General features: G+C 37.0%; 1 protein-coding gene across 1 annotated transcript in view; it reads right to left on the reverse strand.

Moving 5' to 3' along the window:
* Positions 1 to 24397, reverse strand: part of CNTNAP4 (contactin associated protein family member 4) — a 222398-nt gene that overhangs the window by 178474 nt on the left and 19527 nt on the right. The window contains exon 2 of the mRNA XM_010967398.3: positions 12624 to 12734. Within this exon, the coding sequence (XP_010965700.2) occupies positions 12624 to 12734 (111 nt within the window). The remainder of the gene's footprint in view (positions 1 to 12623; positions 12735 to 24397) is intronic.

Below are 24397 nucleotides of genomic sequence, written 5' to 3' on the forward strand. Positions count from 1 at the left end.
TAGATGCTTGATTTTAACAGCAGACGCTATAGGCATGAGGAAAGCACTGCTTTATAAGCGCTTACTGTAGAAGGGCCTGGCTGTGGATAAATAAAATGGACAATGGGCAAATATAGACAAATATTCCACTTAGCAACAAAGGAAATATTTTGATCTTACAGAACAGATGAGAAAAAAACTTAATAGCATTTTTACTTATAGAAGCAACCTGCTGTATAATTTTAAAAAAAAGTACATATATGTGCTTATATTCACACATATAAATATTTTACTTTTCCGAGTACAATCATTTAATTTACTGCTTTGTTATTTTACCTGAATACACAAGCACATTGGTTGGCAATAATCCATTTCCAAGGTTTCCCATGGAAATAAAATACATGAAAATAAAAACCATTCATTTGGATTATACTGCAAATTAGGAACAGTGCTATATATATGGCTTCTTTATATTCTGTCCTAAGAACACACTTGGACTGTCAAATGGCACACTAGAACCTGTTTGACCTCTACACTGATAATGGCAAAAATTTAATGTGCTGATTATCATTCAAACTACACTGAAACCGCAAAAATGGGAATATTATATAAAAGCAGAGAGATTTAACTCCATTACATAGCCAATATAAGCAGCGACTGGTTTTTGTTTGTGTGTGTGGTTAACAGTTAAGTTTGGATCACATGTCTCCAAGCTATGAAACCTGTTGGGTTCAAATAGAGATGCATGTTCCCAGTGCAAAAGAGACACAAAAAAGAAGTCACTTAGTCAGCGGCACTTGTACTGGCTTCTCAATGCTGCTACAGCAAAGTATCACTAACTGCACAGCTTAAAAGAATAGAATTTACTCTCTCACAGTTTTTGAGGTTAGAAGGCCAAAACTGATGTGTCAGCAGGGCCATGCTCCCTCTGCAGGCTTTACAGAAAAATCCTTCTCCTTGGAGTTTCCTGGCAATATTTCTTGGTTTGTAGCTGTGTCATTCTAATTTCTGCTTCCTTCTTCTCATGGACCTTTTCCCTCTGTCTCCTCTTCTTTATGTATCTCTTTCCCTTCATAAGGACACCAGTCACTGGATTTAGGGCCCACCCCAACCCAGCATGACCTCATCTTGATTACATTTGCAAAGACCCTAGATCCAAACAAGGTCATATTCTCAGATACTGTGTGTTAGGACTTAAATATAGCTTTTAGGGGTACACAATTCAACCCACAGACATCTACCCTTTGCTCCTCCAAAATTCATAACTTATCAGCATGCAAAATATATTCACCCCATTCCAACATCCCCAAAAGTTTTAACCCATTCTAGCATCAACTCTAAGTCCCAAATTTCATCTAAATACAATCAATACGAGAACTCACAAATCTTATCTTCGAAACCATCTAAATTAGACTCTGGGTATGGTCCATTCTGGGGAAACAAACCCTTCCATCTGTAGACCTGTGAAACTAGAAAATAAGTTATCTGCTTTCAAAATAGAATAGTGGGACAGGCATAGGACAGACAGTCCCATCCCAAAACGGAGAAATTGGAAGAAATAAAGCGGTTATGAGACTAAAGCAAGTCTGAAGCCCAGCAGGGCAGACTCCACTAGGTTTCAAGGCCCAAGAATAACCATCTGTGGCTTGATGTTCTGCCCTGTGGTCCTGCAGAGGCCCCACTGGTCCCAGAATCTGGGCCCATGGAGATCTTGCTGGCCCTAGCTTCCACCTCTATTAATCTAGGCAAGTAGTGTTTCTGCTAGGATAAAGTTCTCTAAAACACTGTCTCCCATGCAATTTACAGAGCATGTTCTCCCCAGATCCTTCTGAATAACCTCATCTATATTCCTAGGTTCAACTGAGATGACTAGACTCATGAGTCACACTCTTTAGCAAAATTTGCCCAGCCACATACTTGATGTTCTCTCTAGAGCATTTTTTGCACTATGGATAGGCTGAGAACATTCCAACTCATCGAATTCTGGTTCCTTTTTTTGCTTAACAGTTCCTTCTTCAATTTATCCCTTTCCTCCGGTGCTTTACTACAAGCTGTGAGAAGAAACCAGGGCACATCTTCTGTATGTCGCTTGGAAACATTCTGAGCTAAATATGAAGTTCATCATTTACAAATTCTACTAGAACACAATTCATCCAACAGTCCCACCACTTTATAACTAGGATTGCCTTCCCTCCAGTGTCTCATAATATGACCCTCTTTTCTTTCGGAGACGTCGCCAGAAGCACTTTAGCCTCCACATTTCCACCAAGAGTCTCTTCAAGGCAATCTAGGACTTTTCTATGATACACCTGAAAATTCTTCCAACATCTACCCATTACGCAGTTCCAAAGCCACGTCCATATTTTTAAATCTTTGTTTCAGTAGCACAGAACTTACAGTACCAAAATCTGTATTAGTTTCCTAGGGTGGCTGCAACAAAGTATTCCAAACTGGGTGGCCTAAAATAACAGAAATTTATTCCCTCACTATTCTGGAGCCTGAAAGTCCAAAATCAAGGTGTCACAGCAGTCACGCACCTTCTAAAAGCTCTGGATAAGAATTCTTCCTGGAATGGGACTGCTGGATCATATGGTAAGTCTGTTTTTAATTTTTAAAGAAATCTCCATACTGTTTTCCATAGTGGCTGCAACAAATTACATTCTCAACAACAGTGTAGGAGGGTTCCCTTTTGTCCACACCCTCTCCAGCATTTATCATCTGTGGACTTTTTAATGAAGGCTATTCTGACCAGTGCGAGGTGACACCACATTGCAGTTTTGATCAGCATTTCTCTGAAAATTAGCAATATTAAGCATCTTTTCATACGCCTATTGGCCATCTGTATGCCTTCACTGGAGAAATGTCTGTTTAGGTCTTCTGCCCACTTTTGGATTGGGTTTTTTTTGTTTTTTTTTTTTTTTTTTTTGGTTGTTGTTATTGTGTTGTATGAGCTGTTTATACATTTTGGAAATTAAGCCCTTGTCAGTCCCATCATTTGCAAATATTTTCTCCCAGTCTGTAGGTTGTCTTTTTGTTTTATCTATGGTTTCCTTTGCTCTGTCAAAGCTTGTTACCATATGATCCAGCAATCCCTCTCCTGGGCATATATACAGAGAAAACTATAATTCTAAAAGATACAGGCACCCCAATGTTCATAGTAGCACTATTTACAACAGTCAAGACATAGAAGCAACCTAAATGTCCATGGATCTCTCTGTCTCTGTGTATCCAAATCTCATTCTCCTTATAAGGCCTTATCTGGAGCCTACCCTAATCCAAAATGACCTAATCTTAACTTATTCACATCTACAAAGACTCCAAGTCTAAATAAGGTCACACTTATAAAGTAATCAGGGTTAAGACATGAACGTATCCTTTCAGAGGACACATTTCAACCCACAGTGGATTAAGTGGCAAAATTAAATTAATATATACCTCAAAAAAAAAAAAAAAGTAAATTTTTCTTCCTCCCTACCAGTAGAAATAGAATCATTATGTTTAACAGCAGTATTTTTCTGATCTCCTTTCCTGATTACAGGGCTTACTCATTATCACAGTGTTATCCAGGGCACCTCTTATCTTATAGATGGAAAGCAGTGTGTTATTGAACTTGATTCCTCATTTCTTGCTTGTCTATTCTTTGGCTCCAAATTTTATAGATTCCACAGCAAAGAGGTCACCCTATTTGTGTTTCTAGGATACTGGAACCTTTGCTGATTTAGTCTATTTATATATGACCTGCTGACTTAGCTGAATACCCTTACACAGCCTGATTTAAACACTACAAGGAATACTGCCATACTAGATATAATATATAACTTCTAATAAATCACTCAAAAGCTGACAATTCTTTGTGAACACTTCATTTAATTAATAGGAAAAAAAAGGAAAACTAAATAAAAAAGAAAAAATGTAATCAAGTAAGTTGACAACCAGCAAAAGATAATTAAAAAGATCCTGTTTGTTTCTCCATTTCATTAACATGCAAATGAGATTCATGAAGTTTAATATTGTGTTTCACCAAGAGCCATAGAAACAAATTAAGAATGAAAATGAGTCTCAGTGATGGAAGCTCCTGATGAGTATATAAATTAATGAAAAATACGATTTGATCCAAAAAATAACATATATATTTTATATACATAGTAATTTATTGAACCTCAACAAAGGAAATAAACAGTGACATTAAATTTTGTATCCCTTTTCATGGGCCAAATCCTATGATAGCTTTTATTACTCAAATGGAGTGGTAGTTAAAACTCCTCTTTACTTTAAAAAGAAGTACAAAATGGAAACTTCATTCTAAGAGCAGTATTGTGATGACAGCATTCCTACAGAGAGGACCCTTGGTACAGGATCTGGATCGACCCCCATAGGGGAAAGGAAAGCCCACTTGCCCATGGAAAGCAATTCAAAATTGAAAATAGAAAGAGACAGTCCAGTGTGACCAATAACTTTCACTATAAGGCAAATAAAAGCAACAGACAAGCATTATCTACACAAATATATTCAAGGCCCCTCCAATTCCCCATTTGTTATAAGGATCTTAATTATTACTCTCCAGTGATACTCTCACACTAAGAAATACATAAAGCTATGGCAATTATATACAATAAAAAAAAGAAATACACATAGGTGACTGTCTCAATATCAGATAAAGATTTTAAATAAACTTAAATTTAAACTCATGCTACAGTCTTAGATATTTATAACATGTACCAGATGGCAAAACACACACACACACACACAAACATGCACACAATCTACTTGTTATGCTCAGTGTTCAGTGTCCTCAAACATTAAACAATAGCACTAAGGATAACATCAGGGAGTAAAATTAGAAGAAGTGGCCGACATATGGCATGTGAGAAGGGAATAATGAATGAATGAATCACAGTTTTAATAATATATGATGTTGGTGTGTTTTTTTATTGTTGCTCAGAATGTCTTCTTTGTTAGTATTGCCAATCCGCTCTATCCTCTCTCCATAGGATGCATGAGCATATGGGTTTTGCCTTAGCATATTACAGAAAGTGATCACAATGATACTCTGACTTTAAATGCATAGAGTTTTGAAATTCTCTTATTTCTGCAGCAAGTTGCCATTTAATTATCTGCACTTTCCTTTAAACATACTCAAGCAATCAAACACAATCTACCTAGGAGATAGCTAACAATATGAACTGAGTATTCCTAAAGGGGCATAAAAGCTTATTAACTTCCTACTCCTCAACAGGAGAGAAAAATCATGGCATCCACATTGAGAATTAAATAAACAGAGATTATTTTTAAATAACTAGCAACTTTCAGTATCGCTTCTTAAAAACTTCCCTGCTTATCTTGAATTAGAAGGCCAATGGTTTTCATGGCTAGTGTATACATAATGGTTGTATATTGTTGTAGAAAAGTTCATTTTAGGATCAAGATGGCAAAGTAGGGAGACTCGGAACTCACCTCCCCCCATTGGCACACCCAAATTAGAACTACGTACAGAGTAACTATCTATGAGAATGACCTGAAGACTAGCAGAAAAGATTTTTCACAACTAAAGATATAAAGAAAAAGCCACAATAATACAGGTACAGAGACAGAGATGTAGTCTAGTCAGGACCCAGAGGCAGGAGGGAAATCACACCCACAGAGGTCCTCCATGAGGAGCAAGGTGTCCAAGCCTCACATCAGACTCCCAGCCCAGGGAAAATCAGACCCCAGAAAGCCCATCTTCAAAAACTAGCAGGGCTTATGTTCGGGAGAGCCAGGGGCCTAGAAAACAGAGACTCTATTCTTAGAGGGTGAGAGCAAAATCTCACACACTCCAAGTCCAAGCACAGAGGAAGCAGTCTGAAAGACACCCAGGTCAGACCCACATGATGTCCTTGGAGGCTTCCAAGAAAGGCAGGAGGAAGAAGAGACCACCCCAGGGGAGTGAGACACTGGTGGTGGCCATTTTTGTTAGCTCCTTCTACTGCATTGACATCAGCATTGGCAAGTGCCATTGTGGAATCTTCCCTCTGGACTATTAGTGCCAGGAGCCGACAACACCCACCAGCAGGCCCACAACAGCTATGCACCAGTGGGTCACAAAGCCAGCCAGATGGGGGACCAGCACCACCTACCAGATCACCCACAGTAGTAGGCCCTGCCACAATAGTAGAGTGTATGCAACCTGCACAGGGGACACCCCTGCAGCATCTAGCTCTGATGGCCAGAGCAGTGTGCCATTGGCCCCCTAGGCCATCTCCTATGGAAGGCACATCAACTAGATTTGGAAATGTAATGGACCTACATAATACACAGAATTAGGCAAAATGGGGAGCAGGGGAATATGTTCCCAATGAAGGAATAAGACAAAACTCCAGAAGAAGAACTAAATGAAACAGAGAAAAGCAATCTACCCAATAAAGAATTCAAGATAAAGATCATGATAGAAGAATGGATGAACACAGTGAGAACTTCAACAAAGAGTCAGAATTTAAAAAAAAAAAAAAATCAGAGAGGAAGAGTAAAATAACTGAAATAAAAAATACACTAAAGGGAATCAACAGATTAGATGATACAGAAGAACAGATCAGTGATCTGGAAGACAAAATAATAGAAATCAACCAAACTAAACAGGAAAAAAAAAACTTAAAAAAATAAAGATAGTTTAAGGGCACTCTGAAACAACATCAAGCATAGGAGCATTCACTTCATAAGGGTCCCAGAGGGAGAAGAGAGAAAAAGGAGCAGGGAATTTGTCTGAAGAAATAACTGCCAAAAACTTCCCTAACCTAGGGAAGGAAACAGACATCCAATAAGCACAGTCTCAAACAACATGAACCCGAAGAGGTCCATATCAGTACACATTGTAATTAAAATGGCAAAAATTAAAGTGAGAATATTAAAAGCAGCAAGGGAAAAGCAACCAGTTACATACAAGGGAACTCTTATAAGACTATTAGCTGACTTTTTAACTGAAACTTTTCAGGCCAAAGGGAGTGCATAATATATTCAAAATAATGAAAGGAAAAATATCTACAACCAATAATACTCTACTTGACAGTTATCATTCAGATTTGAAGGACAGATAGAGTTTGCAGACAAGAAAAAGCTAGGAGTAAAGGAGAAATAATAAAATGGCTGCACTTAGGCTAACAAATTCTTGGCTTTATGCTTACTGTTTGCTTTTAGAATAGTCAGCAAACCTGACTGACCAGACACTGCTCCCAGCCCCAGGCCCATTGTTAAAGCTAAAGTTACTGATTTTACTGTTTGTTTTTGCCTTACTCTGGCAATTAAAATTTACAACCGTATTTGGCTTCTGAGTTATTCCCCAGTAAGGGAGTCACAGGGCAATAACCTTAGGAGAATGACCAGACCTCCCAGAGTTTCTCCATGGCACCAGATGAGTCTGACCAGATAAAGAAGGTCATGGGTTGACGACCTTCCAGACCACAGGACGGTTCCATGATGCCAGACAGACTCATCAAGATTTAGGAGGAAGTTTCACCAGCGACCCTTGTTGACCATTATCACCTTTACGCTCCAACTTGTTTGTCTATAAAATCACTAAGCTCCACCCCAAGACAGGTTCACAGTTTTGAAGACACTAGCCTGCTGTGAGTCCTCTTTGCTCAGTAAAGCAATAAAACTGCCTCTTTTCTTCTAAACTCTAAGACCCTGTCTCTGTGTTATTTGGCTCGTCAGGGATGGGGGCCAATCTTTCGGCAACAAGAGTTCAGCACCACTAAATTGGCCTACAAGAAAAGTTAAAGGAAGTTCTCTAAGCAGAAAGGAAAAGGCCACAACTAGAAATAAGAAAATTACAAAGTAAAAAAAAATCTCACTGGTAAAGGTAAACATATAGTAAAGGTTTGGAATTAACCACTTCTAAGCTGGTAGGAAGGTTAAAAGACGAAAGTAGTAAAATCATCTATATCTACAATAAGTAATTAAGGCATATACAAAATAAAAAGATGTAAAACATAACATCAAAAACATAAAATGTGGAGAGAGGAGTTAAAATGTAAGGCTGTTACAATGCGTTTTAGTTTAATAGATCATCAAATTAAAACAGATACATATATATATGTCATTATATATGAACCTTATAGTACCACAAACCAAAAATATCTGTAATACATACACAAAGAAAAGAGAAAGGAATCCAAACATAACATTAAAAATAATCACCAAATCACAAGGGAAGAGAAAAGAAAAGAAGGAAGAACAGAAAAGAACAACAAAGATGAGCAGAAAACAATTAACAAAATGGCAATAAATCAATTCCTATCAATAATTACTTGAATGTAAATGGACTAAATGCTCCAGTCAAAAGACATACAGTAGCTGGATGGATTAGAAAAAGAGACCCATATATATGATACCTATAAGGGACTCCCTTCAGATCTAAAGACACTCAAAGCCTGAAAGTGAGGGGATGGAAAAAGATACTCCATGCAAATGGAAACAAACAGAAAGTCAAGTTAGCAGTAATTATATTAAACAAAATAGCCTTTAAAACAAAGAGTATGAGAAGAAACAAAGAAGGACATCACATAATAATAAAGGGATCAAGCCAACCAAAAATGTAACACCTGTAAATAAATATGCACCCAACATAGGAGCACATCAATACATAAAGCAAATATTAACAAACATAAAGGGAGAAATTGATAGTAATACAATAAAAGTAGGTGACTTTAATACTCCACTTACATCAATGGACTGATAATCCAGACAAAAAAATCAATACAGAAACAATGACCTTAAATTATACATTAGAACAGATGGATTCACAGAGATATACAAAACATTTCATCCAAAAATAGAAGACTACAATCTTTTCAAAGGCACACAGAACTGCCAATTAAAAACTGTCACTTGCCATCTGCCTATACAAGGAACAGGTCACTAGTCATTGTAGTCGCTGACCTTCATACACCTTGAAAGGAGTTCAGGGTGGAGATCAGGAACGAGGCACCCTGTGCTCTGGGAAAAACTGGCAGACTAAGGCCTTCAGATAGATATTTTCAGGAGAAGATTTTATGAGCCCAATTTCTTGCATCCTCTTATATCTAGAAAAGTCTCATTAACAGACATCTGCTCCTTGTGAGTAGCAGCAACTTTCTGCCAAAATGTGTGCTTGACTACATATCCCCCTTCAGCAAAATCAAATATATACTGACCTCCCCCTTACCTCTTCAGAGCAGTTCCTCAGAGCAATCTGAGAGTCTGTCTCCCCGGTGATAGTCCCCATTATGCCCCAAATAAAACTTAACTAACAACTCTCATGTTATTCTTTTTTTTTTTTCAGGCAACAGAACATTCTCCAGATAGATCACAAACAGGATAGGCCCCCAAAAAAAGTCTCAGTGAATTTAAAGATGAAACCATAGCAAGCTTCTTTTCTGACCACAGCAGTATGAGACTAGAAATTAACTACAAGAGAGAAACTAGAAAAAACATAAAAACATGGAGTATAAACAATATGCTACCAAACAACCAATGGGTTATTGAAGAAATAAAAAAGAAAATCAGAAAATACCTTGAGACAAATGAAAATGGAAATACAACATTCCAACATCTATGGCAATACAGGCTTACCTCAGGAAACAAGAAAAATATCAAATAAACAATCTAGATTTACACAAAAAGAAAGTAAAAAAATAAGAACAAACAAAGCCCAAAGTCAGCAGATGGAAAGAAATAATAAAGATCGGAGCAGAAATAAATAAAATAGAGACCTTCCCCCCCAAAAAGAAAAGATCAATGAAACAAAGAACTGTTTTTTTAAAAGATAAACAGAATTGATAAACTTCTATCCTGACTCATCAAGAAAAAGAGAGAGAGAACCCAAATAAATAAAATCAGAAGTGAAAGAGGAAAACTCACAATCAAAACCACAGAAATACAAAGGATCATAAGAGATTACTACAAATAGTTATATACCAACAAACTGGACAACATAGAAAATGATTAAATTTCTAGACACATACCATCTTTAAGACTGAATCTGGAAGAAATGGAAAATCTGAACAGACCAATCACTAGTTATGAAACTGAATCAGTAAGAGAAAAAAAACAAAAACAAAAATAAAAACTCCCAAAAAGCAAAAGTCCAAGAGCAGACAGCTTCACTGATGAATTCTACCAAACATTTTAGGAGTTAACACTTAACACTTCTCAAACGATTCCAAAAAGTTGAAGAGGAAGAAATACTTCCAAACTTATTCTAAAAGGCCAGCATCATTCTGATACTAAAACCAGAAAAGGACACCACAAAAAAAGAAAATTACAAGCCTATGTCACTGATAAACATGAATGGAAAAAATCCTCAATAAAATATTAGCAGAACAAATTCAACAATACATTAAAAGGATGATATACCATGATCAAGTGGGATTTATCCCAGAGATGCAAAGATGGTTCACTATCTACAAATTAATCAATTTGATACACCACATTAAAAAAAAAAAAAAAAGAAAAAGAAAACCCATATGATAATCTCAACAGACACAGAAAAAGCTACTGACAAAATTCAACATCAATTTATCATATAATAAGCTGTCAACAATTGGGTACAGAGGAAACAGGAAACACACCCCAATATATTAAAGGTCATATATGACAAATCCACAGCACACATCATACTCAACAGTGAAAAGCTGAAAGAATTTTCTCTAAGTATAGGAAAAAAACAATGACACCCACCCTTGTCACTTGTATTCAATAAAGTATTGAAAATCCTAGCCACAGCAATCAGACAAGAAAAAATAAAAGGAATCCAAATTCAAAAGGAAGAAATGAAACTTTCACTGTTTGCAGATGACATGATCCTATATAGAGAAAATCCTAAAAACTCCAGCAAAAATCTGTTAAAACTAACAGATAAATTCAGATAAAGTTGTAGGATATAAAATTAATATACAGAAATTGGTTGCTTTTCTATACATTAATAACAAACTTAAGAAAAATAAACTAAGAAAATCACATTTATAATTCTATCAAAAAGAATGAAATACCTAGGAATAAATCTAAACAAGGAGGCAAGAATATGCAATAAATGGAGTTGGAAAAACTGGGCACTTACATGTAAAAGAATCACACTGGACCACTTTCTCATGCTACATACAAAAACAAACTCAAAATGGATTAAAGACTTAAGTGTAAGACCTGAAACCATAAAACTTTCAGAGGAAAAAGGCAATACGCTCTTTGACATTGGTCTTAGCAATATCTTTTTGGATCTGTCTCCTCAGGCAAGAGAAACAAAAGCAAAATTGAACAAATGGGACCTAATAAAAATAAAAAGCTTTGGACAGTGAAGGAAACCATCAAAAAAACAAAGGGGCAGCCTGATGAATTGGAGAAGATATTTGCAAATGACATATCCAAATAGGGTTTAATATCCAAACTATATAAAGAACTCATAGAACTCAATACCAAAAAAACAAACAATTCAATCAAAAAAATGGGCAGAGGACCTGAATAGACATTTTTTCAAACAAGTCATACAGATGGCCAACAGATACATGAAAAGATGCTCAACATCACTAATCACTAGGGAAATGCAAATCAAGACCACAATGAGATATCATCAAAATGACCAGAAATAACAAGTGTTGGTGAAGCTGTGGAGAAAAGGGAATCTCATGCACTGTCAATGGGACTGTAAATTGGTGCAGCTGCTATGAAAACAGTATGGACATTCCTTAAAAAATTAAAAACAGAACTACCAACAATTTCACTTCTGGGTATTTACTAGAGAAAATAAAAACACTAATTCAAACAGATATGTACTTCTACATTTGGCTATTTTACAATAGCCAAAATATAAGAGCAATCTAAGTGTACTTTGTGGGTGAATGGGTGAAGATGTGGTATATATACACAATGAAATATTCAGACATTAAAGATGAAATCTTGCTACTTGTGGCAATATGGATGGATTTAGAAGATTATTATGTTAAGTGAAATAAGTCAAACAGAGAAAGACAAATACTGTATGATCTCACTTATATGTGGAAACTAAAAAATAAAACAAATGAACAAACAAAACAAAAACAGACTCATAGATACAGAGGAAAAAGGGGTGGTTGCCAGAGGAGGGGGTGCCGGGGGGCTGGGCAAAATAGATGAAGGGAATTAAGAGGTACAAACTTCCAGTTATAAAATAAATAAGTCATGTGACATAATATACAGCATAAGGAATATGGTCAATAATACCATAATATCTTAGTATAGGGAACAGATGATTACTAGACTTAAAATGGTGATCATTTCATAATGTATTTAAATGCTGAACCAATATGTTGTACACCATAAACTAAAATAATACAGCATATCAATTATATTTCAATAAAAATAATAAAATTAAATAATTTTTTAAAAGTTTCTAAGATACATTAAAAAATCACCAGATTGAGGGAATTCAATTCTTTGGGTGCTAAAATGATGAGACAGGATTTTGAAATAGGATGCATCCCTCTGCCGTTCCAGAACCAATCCTATATTTCATGTACATCCCATGAGTTTCTCCCATTTGCTTAGTTGGAAATTTTCCTCCTTTTATAACATATCACTTAAAATGATTTTATTAAAAAGAGAATGGAAAAGGAATGAGATTCATTATGAACTAATCAGAGGAAGAAAAGCAGACTTACCATCTCTTCGATTTAGCCTTGCAAATCCAGGACCATGGCTGCTAGAGAGTTCAGATGAACTGCTAAAGGATGCCTGAGACAAGGCAGACACCAGAGGGTCATCACAATTATCTGCCAAAATGAAAAATTCCACATTCAGGTTAGTAACATGTTGACAGCTTTCTTGGATTCAATAGATAAAACAAATAAATAAGCAAAGAAAACAAAACAATAAACCTAGGATCTCTAACAATATGCCCACTGCTTCTGTTTAGTATTCTCCTGGAGGTCTAATAAGTTCAATAAGAGAAAAGGAATTTAAAGACAAGAGAATATGGAAATGGAGAAGGACAATGTCAAAGAAATTATAAAATGATATCTTGAGGTAGAAAAGGTTTACTTAAACAAAAATACCTAATCAGTATACCTAACTTACACAAATAAATGTACATTAGGAAAGAATTATAAATTTAATTACATTAAAATTCAGAACTTGGGGTCACCAAAAGACATGTGAAGAGAAACATCACAACATGGAGAAAGTACTCACAAACAGAATATAATTAGTATTGCAAGAAAACAAAGCAAAACAAAAAACAAACAGAAACAAAAATTCCCTTTAAATCAGAAAACACACAAGAAAAAAAATTATAAACAAGGTTAGACCGGAGAGTTCACAGCACAGAACCTCTATAAAATGATGCTCAAACCCAAAGTGTAAATTAGCACTACAATTAAATGCTATTTTATGAACAATAGACCAGAAAGATTTAATAAGTCTGACAACACCAAATGGTCCATACAATGTGGACCAAAAGAAGCTCCAACATGCTGCTAGTGGGAGTGTAAACATGAGCACCTACTTCAAAAAAAACAATTTGTCATTAGCTTGCATATTAAAACTTCTATACCCTATGTTCCAACAATTCCATTGATGTGTGTCCTCCTGGGCAGAACCTCCCTATTATGAGCTGCTGGTCTCAAGAAGCCTTGCCTTCTGGGTGTCACACAAATACTAGTATTTACTGTGTGCCATCAGAAAAAAGTTGGGAAGCACTGACCTAGAGCAACTCTTGTATTAGTGCACAGGGAGATGTATAACAATCTAGCACAATATAATAGCATACCATAATAGCAGAAACTGATGAACAATCCAAACATTTACTAATCAAAGAACAGATCAATAAATCATGACAATGAAATAACACAGCAGTAAAAAGAACTATACCAACACGCACCAAAAAACAAACAAACAAAAAAACGGTTGGATCTTAGAAACAAAAAATTTAATGAAACAAAAAATTTAATGGTCTTCAAGTTATAGAAGACCACAGAGTATATGTTGATAGTTTTGAGAATCTTAAAAATAAGCAAGGCTAAGTAATACTCTGTTTAGGGACATATGTGATTTAAAAAAAGTATTGCAAAAAAATAAAGAAGTGAAAAGCATATAATTCAGGATAGTGCTTACTTCTGAGGGGAGGCAGTGTGTGTGCGTGTGCGTGTGTGTGACAGATGTGTATATTAGTGAGTGTGTAAGGATATATAGGAAAGTATATACCTGTCTTATCATCTATCCTATTATGTGCATCACATACCAAATAAAAAAATAAGGCCCAAAGGGTGAGGAAAAGTCTAAGAATAATCTCACATTGGCCACATCTATACATGCTCATTTTATTCAGCTGATTTTCCTCATTCTACACATCTTCAGAGTATTTGTCTTTCATTTTCTACCATTATTAAGTTGTTGCCATTTTTGCTCTAATCAGAAAATATTTCTATTTAGGATTTAACATATATCTGTAATGAAAAATCATGCAGGATTATCGCACCAATTTTTAAATTAACAATAAACAATTTAAGTGAAATAAATCTATGAATTATCTAGATTCAGCTGCAATTTTATAAAGTCTATTCTGCTTGATATAGTTTTTTAAAATAGACACTAGCAATTTTACTGCTTAAATATACAAACAACAATATTTTTCTGCAGTCCTGCTATTTGAAATATGCACTTTTCTTTAAAGTTAAAGGCTTTAGGTATAAGTGGTAAGTAAAAATTTACCAACTTAACATATGAAGGCCTTTCACAAGAATTTGCTAAAGACAGCATTTTATTTTTTAAGGTTGTTTCATTTTCATTTAAAGTCTACTTTATCTTTTCACACCTTCAATTCTTTAGCTAACTCCTAGGACAGACTTGATAACCGGCCCATAGTTCCTACATGTCTATTGATTGGCTTAAGTACTGACACTGCCAATCTAGCTGTAATTCAAGTGTTAAAGAGGGTAGAAATAAAAAGACATAACAATCCTTGGAGTGTTGAAGGAAATTTTGATCACATCCAATTACAAGCAACAACCAAAATGCTTTAGTACATTGTGGAAACTATGATGTGTATGTTTGCACACACAAATGAGTACATTATCTATGGGGGGGGGGTGCGTATGTGGGTGTGTGTTTACCACAAGCACAGTAATTTTTTAAGCATTATCAGTATTCAGGTATGAGTGTGACCCCAAAAGGCTGTTTAACTGCAATTCACAATCAACAATGCAGATTCAAATCAATGTTTCAGATGTAAAATGCCTCTCTATTGCAATCACTCTAGAGGGCATATATTTATTGCTCATTTGTTTTGCCACTATAAATTGAAAATCAATACTGTTCTATGTTTGGCTTCAAAGAATGGGATTAATACAAGAGAAAGGGTGCTAATTCCATCTATGGGGAGGAGGACATGTGACATGGGAAGTGGATCAGGGGTGGGCAGATGAGAGCTTCCGGTGTTCGGTAAAGTTCTAGTTGTTGGCCTGAGTAGCGGTTACATTGATATGTACATTTCCCCACAATCTGTGGAATGTTTACTTACCAATAAAATATTCTAAAGTTATTCTTATATAGTTAACACACACGTTCAGTGAGCACTCTCTAGTAAGAACTCACAACCATTTCACACATAGTTACCAATCTTGACCACGCCTGGGGCTGCCGCACTGCATGCTGGGACTCAGCTCCCACCCTCTGTCTCACTCTGACCGCGTTCAGGTGCAGCTGGTGAATTGCGCTGCCCCTACTCACAGCCCAAAGTGGAGAGGACCGGGTACAGCTTGGTTAACACTTAATAAAGAAGGGGCTTTGACTAGGCGAAAAAAAGCACTTTCTTGGGGGGGGGGGGGGGGCACAGGAGAGGCTGAAAGACTCCAGTCACTAGTGAAATTTTAAAAAACGGTATCAAAGGAGAAGGCTTGTACAATTCAAAATAGCAGCAGGCTATGTTTGGTTAATTTGTCTTTTTTTTTTTTTTATTAGAAGGAGAAATGACCATCACTCTTACTATTTATTGTATGCTTTTCCAGAATTATATTACTTTTCATACAACTGTTTTAACAGTCACATTAGAATTTCCACATTAAACTTGATATACAGTTGGAAATGTGAAACTATCATTTTGTCTTTTTTTGTAAAAAAAACTGTTCTATACATAGATTACATCTAGAGAGTTTTAAAGAATTCTATTAAAATAGACATAGTCCAAAGAAAAAAAAAAGACCTAATTTTAATTTCTGTTGAGACTTTCCTGAGCACGTGTACACATAAACACACACATACATACACACTCACACACACTCACACTACACACACACAAATCTACAGCTTTCAGGTCGATATCTCAGAGAAGTCATCATTTACTTCTCACAGTGAGGGAAGAACTTACCATTGTCATTAAAAAGACAATGATAAATTAGATCTCTGGCAAATTGTGTATTTGAAAAAACTCAATAGCCTCTTATAAACAAAGATGCAAGCTATATTAATATAGCTTGATCAAAAGTAACTTAATAGTATCTTACAAAGGGCTTTAAAGCATAAGAGCTGTTCAGTTTTTAATAAAAGTAATTTAGTTTTCTTAATCTCTGTAAAATATTATCTGTACTAAGATAATGGGTATATATTATTGGCTGCTTAAGTTCTCAGTGCTTGTATGTATTAAATCCTGACAAATACCTTATACTATTTGATACTATTAACTCCACTATACAATTGAGGAGAAGAGGGCACAATTGTTCAAAATTTACCCAAAGACACAAAGCTGCTGTTCTGAGCTGGCACATTGGTGAAACAAGTATTGGTAATTTAAAACATACTTAAGCAAAAAATAGGGCTGACTTTCAGTAGCATTCAGCTTAGTTGCAGCTGAGTAAAACAATCATCTCTGTTATTTGGAAGACCTGCCAAAATCAGTTGTATGCCAGCTAATTAATCATGTTCTCCGTGGGGATATTCATTGACGAAGGATAGGAAAGGACAGGATAGGGTAGGTAGGAAACATGCGTAAAATCTTCCAAAATTCCCATATACTAGCGGCAGGAGTGGGACCTTTACAGGGAGCGTTGGAAATGTTGGAATTTCAGTCTTTTCAGAAAACAGTTTACTATTTAGACCTAAAGCAAATATTCCATTGATAGATTCAGGATGAAGGAATGACTTTCCCTTCAAGAAATCCATTTCCTTGAATAAAATGATTTATTCTAATCTATTTTATTGAAATTGTCATTCAGTTGAAATTGGAAATCATGGACTAATTTAGGAAAGTGTAGAATTATCAAAAATACTGCTGACACACATCAAAGATACTGTGTAGAAGGCAAGAGTTTATCGAAAAAGTGAAAAACAATATTGTTCTCTAACCACAAGCCAAATATGAGTTAGTTCTAGAGATTATTCAGGTCCAGTGTCAGGATTCCAGGAGGAGTCCCATCTCCCTGCCCCGGCATGACACAGGATCCAGTCCCTGATGCCCCACTCCTGCCCGACAAGAGACTGAATACACAAGCGGACAATGGCCACACTAGATACAAAAATAGAACTCTCATCCACAACCTGCAGCAACCAGCCCAGGAACCAACCTACCATCCTCAGTAGCTTCCTCAGGAAGCCAAATAATAACCCCCGTAGTAAATGGCCCCAAACGGCCAGGACTTGATAACTATCTTACAGCTTCCTACCTAGGACTGGATAAATCTCTACTAAATACAGAGGAAGTCAAATGTACACTCATAATCAATTACATAGGATGGCCTGCTTCTGGTTAGCCTGCCTACAGCTTTCTCCTGCCAACAGCCTCCACTCAGGGCATGCCTGAAGCCTTCTGTTTTGTTTTTTCACAATAAAGCTTTCCCGTGCCTGCCTTTGAGTCTGTGCCAAACACAAGCCATGGTGACTGACCCCTTGCTATAGCAAACAAAAAGTATGCGCTTCAGACATAGAAAACAAACTTATGCTTACTGGAGGGGGGGAGGGGAGGAGGGGTAAATTGGGAGTTTGTGATTTGAAGATACAAACTACTATATACAAAACAGATAAACAACAAGGTCCTACTCTACAGCACAGGGAACTACACTCAATATCTTGTAATAGCCTATAATGAAAAAGAATAGGAAAAGGAATATATATACTGCAACTTTAAAAATAAATAAATTTTAAAATTTAAAACAAGTCTGTGCCTCTTCTCATTTGGGTGGTCTTCACTGATTTCTATGCCAGTGAGCTCTTCCCAGCTCTGCAGGCTCATCCTCACAGCTGAAACCACCCCCAAGCATTCACTCAGCACATCAAAGAAAAGCCATTGAAGCCCACCCTAAGAGCCTGTCGAAGAACAAGTTTGAAAAGTACGTTTGAAAAGTAGCATCAACCTCCTGATTTAAAAAAAAATAGATGGACCAGCCCTAAGATGTCACTTCCATAGAACATGCACCTTCAGTAATTCATCCTGGCTACTTAGTAGAATCATATGGAAGAGATTTAAAACTTGCCCATGACTGTGCTCCATTCCAGGTCACCTTGACTTCCTTTGTCTGGGGTGCAGTTTAGCCAGGACCATGCTAATTTGGAAACCACTAAAATAGACTTGTAAATTAACTTCTATCCAATGGAGAGTTTTGTTCCTTTCGCCAAACTCGTTATGCTTTTCATACTGTTTCATGAGGCTATTTAAAGATGGAAGAAATGGTTATGGCATCACACCCCATCTCTTTCTCCCTATGCAGCTATGTCAACTGACAGTGTGTGGAGGCAGCTACCGCACAGTGACATTCTGGTGAGAAAAAAGAAAAAGAATAAATTTTAGGGAATAGTGGTGATACAACTGGGCTTCAATAAAATGTAATTTTTCATAAGAGTAGGTGATAAAATACGGGTCTATCCTGATTTTCTGTCTCATCATTACCCAAAATAACATTTCAGCTCAATTAACTACCACTGAGTATAGATCACTGCTGAAGTCTTCAGGTTCTTGGAGTAGTGATTTGACTTTGACGTGAAAATTAACATTTACTGAGGATACTAGTTTTAGAAATAAGACAAACATGAGCTTTTTAACTTTGTCAATCATTGGCTTAAATCTAGAAAGTAACATATTGCTGCAATTTAAAACAAGTAAATATTTATCAGTATTTTTTCTAGAGCTGAGTCAAAGACAAGGATGATTTTCTAGTTGTCAGGAATTTATTTTGGCAGCAGCCTACAAGCTTCTATGCATTTTCTCCTACATAAGCCATGGTGAATTACATACACACACACACACACACACACACAAATATGTCGTAGTTAATACTCTGTGACGTTAACAGGATAAGCTTTCACTTGGAGGTAAATGCTGGCTTACATGCCCCAAGTTATAGCCTTGGTTTGAATAGCTTTCCCAATTATTCTTCACAATTAATGGATTAATGGGAAGGCAGTTAACTTTTAATGACAGGACAGCCAGAGGCTGATTGCTTTTAGAGGTTTAATAGCAACCATTTAAAGTCCAGATATTAAGACAAGGAGACCTACAAATCCACCAAACAAAACCAACCAAAGGTGAAGGGGTGGAAGAAATAATTAAAAAGTAAAGAGGGTATCAGTGTTCCAGGAATCTGCACACAACACGGATAAAATGGTCACATGAGACATCACGATAAGTAGATTTAAGACTTGTAACCATATCTCAAATTTGTTCCTTTTATGACCAACCTAAATTTCAGAACTGACTTTTGACTGAAAAAGGACTTGAAGAGAGAAACTTTAAATAAGCATAAAACTCAAAATCATTCAAATAATAGATTATAGAATGTAAGATGTTTAAAACAGTGATAAAAGGGTCCTCTCACAAACTTAGGACTTTTGTGGAGTGGAGGTGGGGGGAGGTTTAGAACATTAATAGGCATGTAACCTGGATAACATATGCTTCAAATTAATAAAGATGAAGCCCAGTCCAAAGAAAATTCTTATGTAAGGTTAAAAGCTGATAGGTACAAAAAAAGAAAATTAATGCAAATAAAAATGATGTTTACCAAGCATGCGGTCTATGCTGTTGACAATCTAAACACATAACATACAGTCAAGCAAGCAAAAGGATGGAAGATGTAGAAAGTATTACAGTTAAATGAATCCAAGGCAGTTCTGTCTACAGTTGCTTATACACGGATTCTGGGATGTATACAGTATGAGCTCATGCATAGAAGTTTATGTGAACCCTCCTCCATTTATTGCAAACAACATAGATTAACTTGTCTATAAATCTATGATAGAACAGCTAGTCAAACAGTAATGAAGGCTTGTCTTTAAAAGACAATAGGTTTAAATGTATAGTATAAAGAATTTTTCTTCTGTTTTTTTTCTTCCTTTTTAATAGGTTCGTGTAAAAACTCTTATTTTTCACAGCCCAGGAATCGAGGCAGAGGATGTGAATGGCTGCTGTATTCGTTTGCTGTTGCTGCTATAACAAACTGCGACAAACTAAGTGTCTTAAAGCAACACAAACGTATGGTCTTACGTTTCTGGAGGTCAGAAGCCCAAAATTAGTTTCACTGGACTAAAATCAAGGTGTCAGCTGTGTGAAATTCCTTCTGGAAGTTCTAAAGGAGAATCTGTTTCCTTCCCTTCTCCAGCTTGTAGAGGCCGGCTGCATTATGCATGGCCCTCTGATCTCTGCTTCCATCATCCTATCTGCTTACTGACACTCCTGCCACCCTCTTTCACTTATTCTTGTGATGACATTGGGCCTACCTGGATAATGCAGCATATTTTCCCCATCTCAAAAACCTTAATCTAATGACATCTGCAATGTCCCCTTGCTAGTCCCTTTGTAAGGTAAAATATTCAGATTTCTAGTGATACACGAAGGGGGCAGCGCACAGCCATTCAAGGAATGATGCAGCAATTAACATCAAAATGGTGGAAGATTCAACCCCCAGTAGGCCTTGAGGCTCAAGATGGTGGGAGATTTGACTTCTAGTAGACCTTGAGCTTCATTATGTGCCTATTGTAATATATTACCATGGTGAATAATAACATGCTCACAGGTGCCATGACAGCCTAGCCACAAAAGGTCAAAGAGTGGGAAATGGCCAACTTCCTGGGAATCCCAGCCCCTTCCCCAGGCTAGTTAGACTGGTCCTTCCACTTAATAGCATATGAAGCTACCAAGCCCATAAAAACTGGCAACAAGGCGCCTCGTGGCCACCTCTCTCTCTCTCCTCTTCAGAGATGGCCCACACTCTGTCTATGGAGTGTGTACCTACTTTTACTCTAATCTGAGCACCCAATCCTCACACCTCATGGCCCTTCCTCTTACCTTTTGAAACAGCCTATGCTCTATGCAGTATGTATCTCTCTAAATAAATACGCCTTTACTCAAACTGTGGCTCGCTCTTGAATTCTTTCCTGCGCAAAGCCAAGGACCCCACACTTGGTAGGGCATGTCCCAGGGGCTCAACTGAGGCCTAGGACATGGCCCTCCTCATGCCCCACATCCATTTTTCCTGCATCACTAGGACTGGGACTTAGGCACCCCTGCGAGGTCATTACTCTACCTCCCACAGTCACCAAACTGTAGGTGCAGAATCAAAAAATGACTTTATTTTCAGATTTAAAACATTGCCAGAGATTGTTAAAAAGTAGTTTTGAGTCTGATGTAGTGACAGATAAATACTGCTTTAATGATGAGACCTCCTATTGTGAGTAAAGCCATTAGAGTTCACAATGGAATCGACCTGTGTGATTATAATTTGAGATAGACAAGACTGCATCATTCCCAACATCACTTGGAAGATGATCCCAATCCTCTCCTCAATGCACAAAGGTGAAACATGTTCTTCCCTTCATTTTGAGCACCTGCTTCTCCAAGTCTCAGCTGCGGCTCCCCATTCTCTATGATACCCTTCCTGAAGGCCACCACCCCTCCCATCACTCAGGAAGGTGCCTCCTTAACCTGAACAGGCTTCTATTATGGCACCTCTCAGGTGACCTGGGTCTCCATTTGCTGGGATGAAGGTGTCCAGGGGGTCAGCATCGTAAGTTACCTGTTACCTCGCCCAGAAGCCAAGATACAACATAGCATAGTGATGATCAGTGTAGCTTCAGAGCCATCCCCTAGGGCTTAGGTCCTACCTCTGCCAACTGCTGACTGATCTCAGGCACTTTGTTAAAACTGCATTCCCCCATCTCTAAATGAGGATAATGACAGTACTAAGGTAAGCAGGGCTTTCTGAGAATTAAATGAGTCAGCATATAAAGGGCACTAGTACCTGGTATATAGTAAGTACTATGTGAGTGTCTGTTATTCCACCTGAAGTAATTATTATTATAAACTCAAAAATTTCAAGAGTTGGAACTGACTAAAATTTAGCTGCATATCTCTTATAAAAATCTTATTATAAGACTTAACCCTTGAGAAGGAGAAAGAGTGGGCAGCACTTAACATGCCTAGTCACACTGATATTTTCTCTCTAAAAAAGTGGCACAGAATTATTAACCTAAAAAGGAAGTTAAATGTTCTTGGGATGCATTGTTTTTCTATTAAGGAAGAACTTAAAATGTTCTGAAAGCCGTATTTTTCTTTATATCTTTTAACTTTTAGAGTTGTTTCATTTACTCCAGAAAAATAGAATTTAAGACTGCACATAGTGCAGAAATTGAGCAGCCATGATTCATAAGGAAAGCGGAAAGGACTCAGAGAACACGGGCATCTCTTCATTTAGACACCTCTGATGATGTAGCTAGAATGTTCGAGGCATTCATGCTGTGCCTGGCAACATCACACGTGCGTGAAGCCACAGCAACGGTGACCTCCTAAGTATGTGCTATTTCCATTAACTGATAATTTCAACCTGAAATTGCCATGTTTTAGACTTTGATTCCTGGAGGGAAAATTGGGTAAGCCTCAATTCAATTCCTTTTCTAGTCATATTAGGTGATATTTTGGTATTTCTGAACAAATATTCCATTTTATTACCAGATTATTTTGAGAGTTGTTATTGGTATCTCAAAATATCACACTTAAAGATGAAGGTTCAAGTCCTGTGATAAGAAAATCTTCTGCAGATAAATGCATTTTAATGGGTGAATCCATAGAGCTATTTTAATAAATAGTTATTTTAACTAAGGGGCAAGGGGTTGCAGGTGGAGGGGGAACCAAGTTAACGAAACAGAATAAGCTTCTCTGAGTAATAACATGAAGTTAGGTGGAGGATATTTCCATTTCATTGGCTGAGATTATTGTGTTTGATTTCATAACTGAGCAAGGGACAAGCCTGGCTGGCCTCTGGGGTTGACCTGCACTGTTTTTGACAGCTTAGTTAAAAGCTGGCTGAGCAGGTGGGAGTTAGCTCAACGGGGGAACAGGCTGATACCAGTTCTGAGCTGTGGAACCTTCCTATTTCCAACAAGGCCACACTCCCACCAAGAACCACCACAGTTTCAAGGACACTTAGATGTTTCCAGCCCCTGCTCTCCTTGAACGTAGGTAGCATCACGGCCCCATAGCCAGGTGTGTGAGCCTCTCAGCAGGCCCGGGGATTCTAGCCCCTTGTTGTAGAACCTTGTACAACCCTCCCCCACCTCGAGTGCAGGCAAAACCTGCAAATGTGATGGCATATCACTCCTGGGATCGTGTTACATTACAGAGCAAAAAGGATTTGGGGATGTAATTAATTAAATAAGATCCCTAATTTACTCAACTTTTAGTTACTCAAAAGTGAGATTATCCTGGGTGGTCATGACCTGATCAAGGAATCCCTTCAAAAAAGTCTTAAAGGTTAAAGACACAAAGAAGTCAGAGAGGACATGAAGTATGAGAAAAATCTTTCCCACTTGTAGGAGCAAACTGCCATGTGTTTTGTACCACAGAGTGGTCTCTAGGAGCTGAGAACTACTCCAGACTGACAGCAAGAACAGAATTGAGGGCCTTGGCTGCAAAGTAGCTCTGCTAATAAACATGAGAGTTTGGAGAGGACTCCAAGACTTAGAAGAGACCACAAGATGCACCCTTGATGTTTCTAGGTCCTTCGTCTCTTTTTAAAATTACTGTAACCCTGCCAACATCCTGATAACAGTCCTCTGTAACTAAACCAAATCCTGGTAACTCATTTACTTTCTGCTCTTTTAATGTATATGATGAGTATACATACTTTGTAAATTGTTAATATTACCTTAGATATGTGTACTTTCTTGAATTAGATAAATTATTTAAAAATAGAAAATACATGTTTCAATTTTTGCATAATCCATGATTTGCTTTTGGCCTCCAAACACAATTTTTGAAAAAATCTTTGAATATTTGTCATTTGACTTTAGTACTTAAAATAATTAGCTTAAAATAATACTTAGCGCTTTTAATATGATGATGATATTACAAGTGGCCATGATATGTCATGTTGCTTTCCAAGACAGCCACACTTAAAAACTGATTATTCCCATAATAAAAGATAAAACTCAATAGTCTCATTCAAAAATTTTCTCTTTTTTA

The sequence above is a fragment of the Camelus bactrianus genome, chromosome 9 (assembly GCF_048773025.1).
Source record: "Camelus bactrianus isolate YW-2024 breed Bactrian camel chromosome 9, ASM4877302v1, whole genome shotgun sequence".
NCBI classification, from domain to species: Eukaryota; Metazoa; Chordata; class Mammalia; order Artiodactyla; family Camelidae; genus Camelus; species Camelus bactrianus.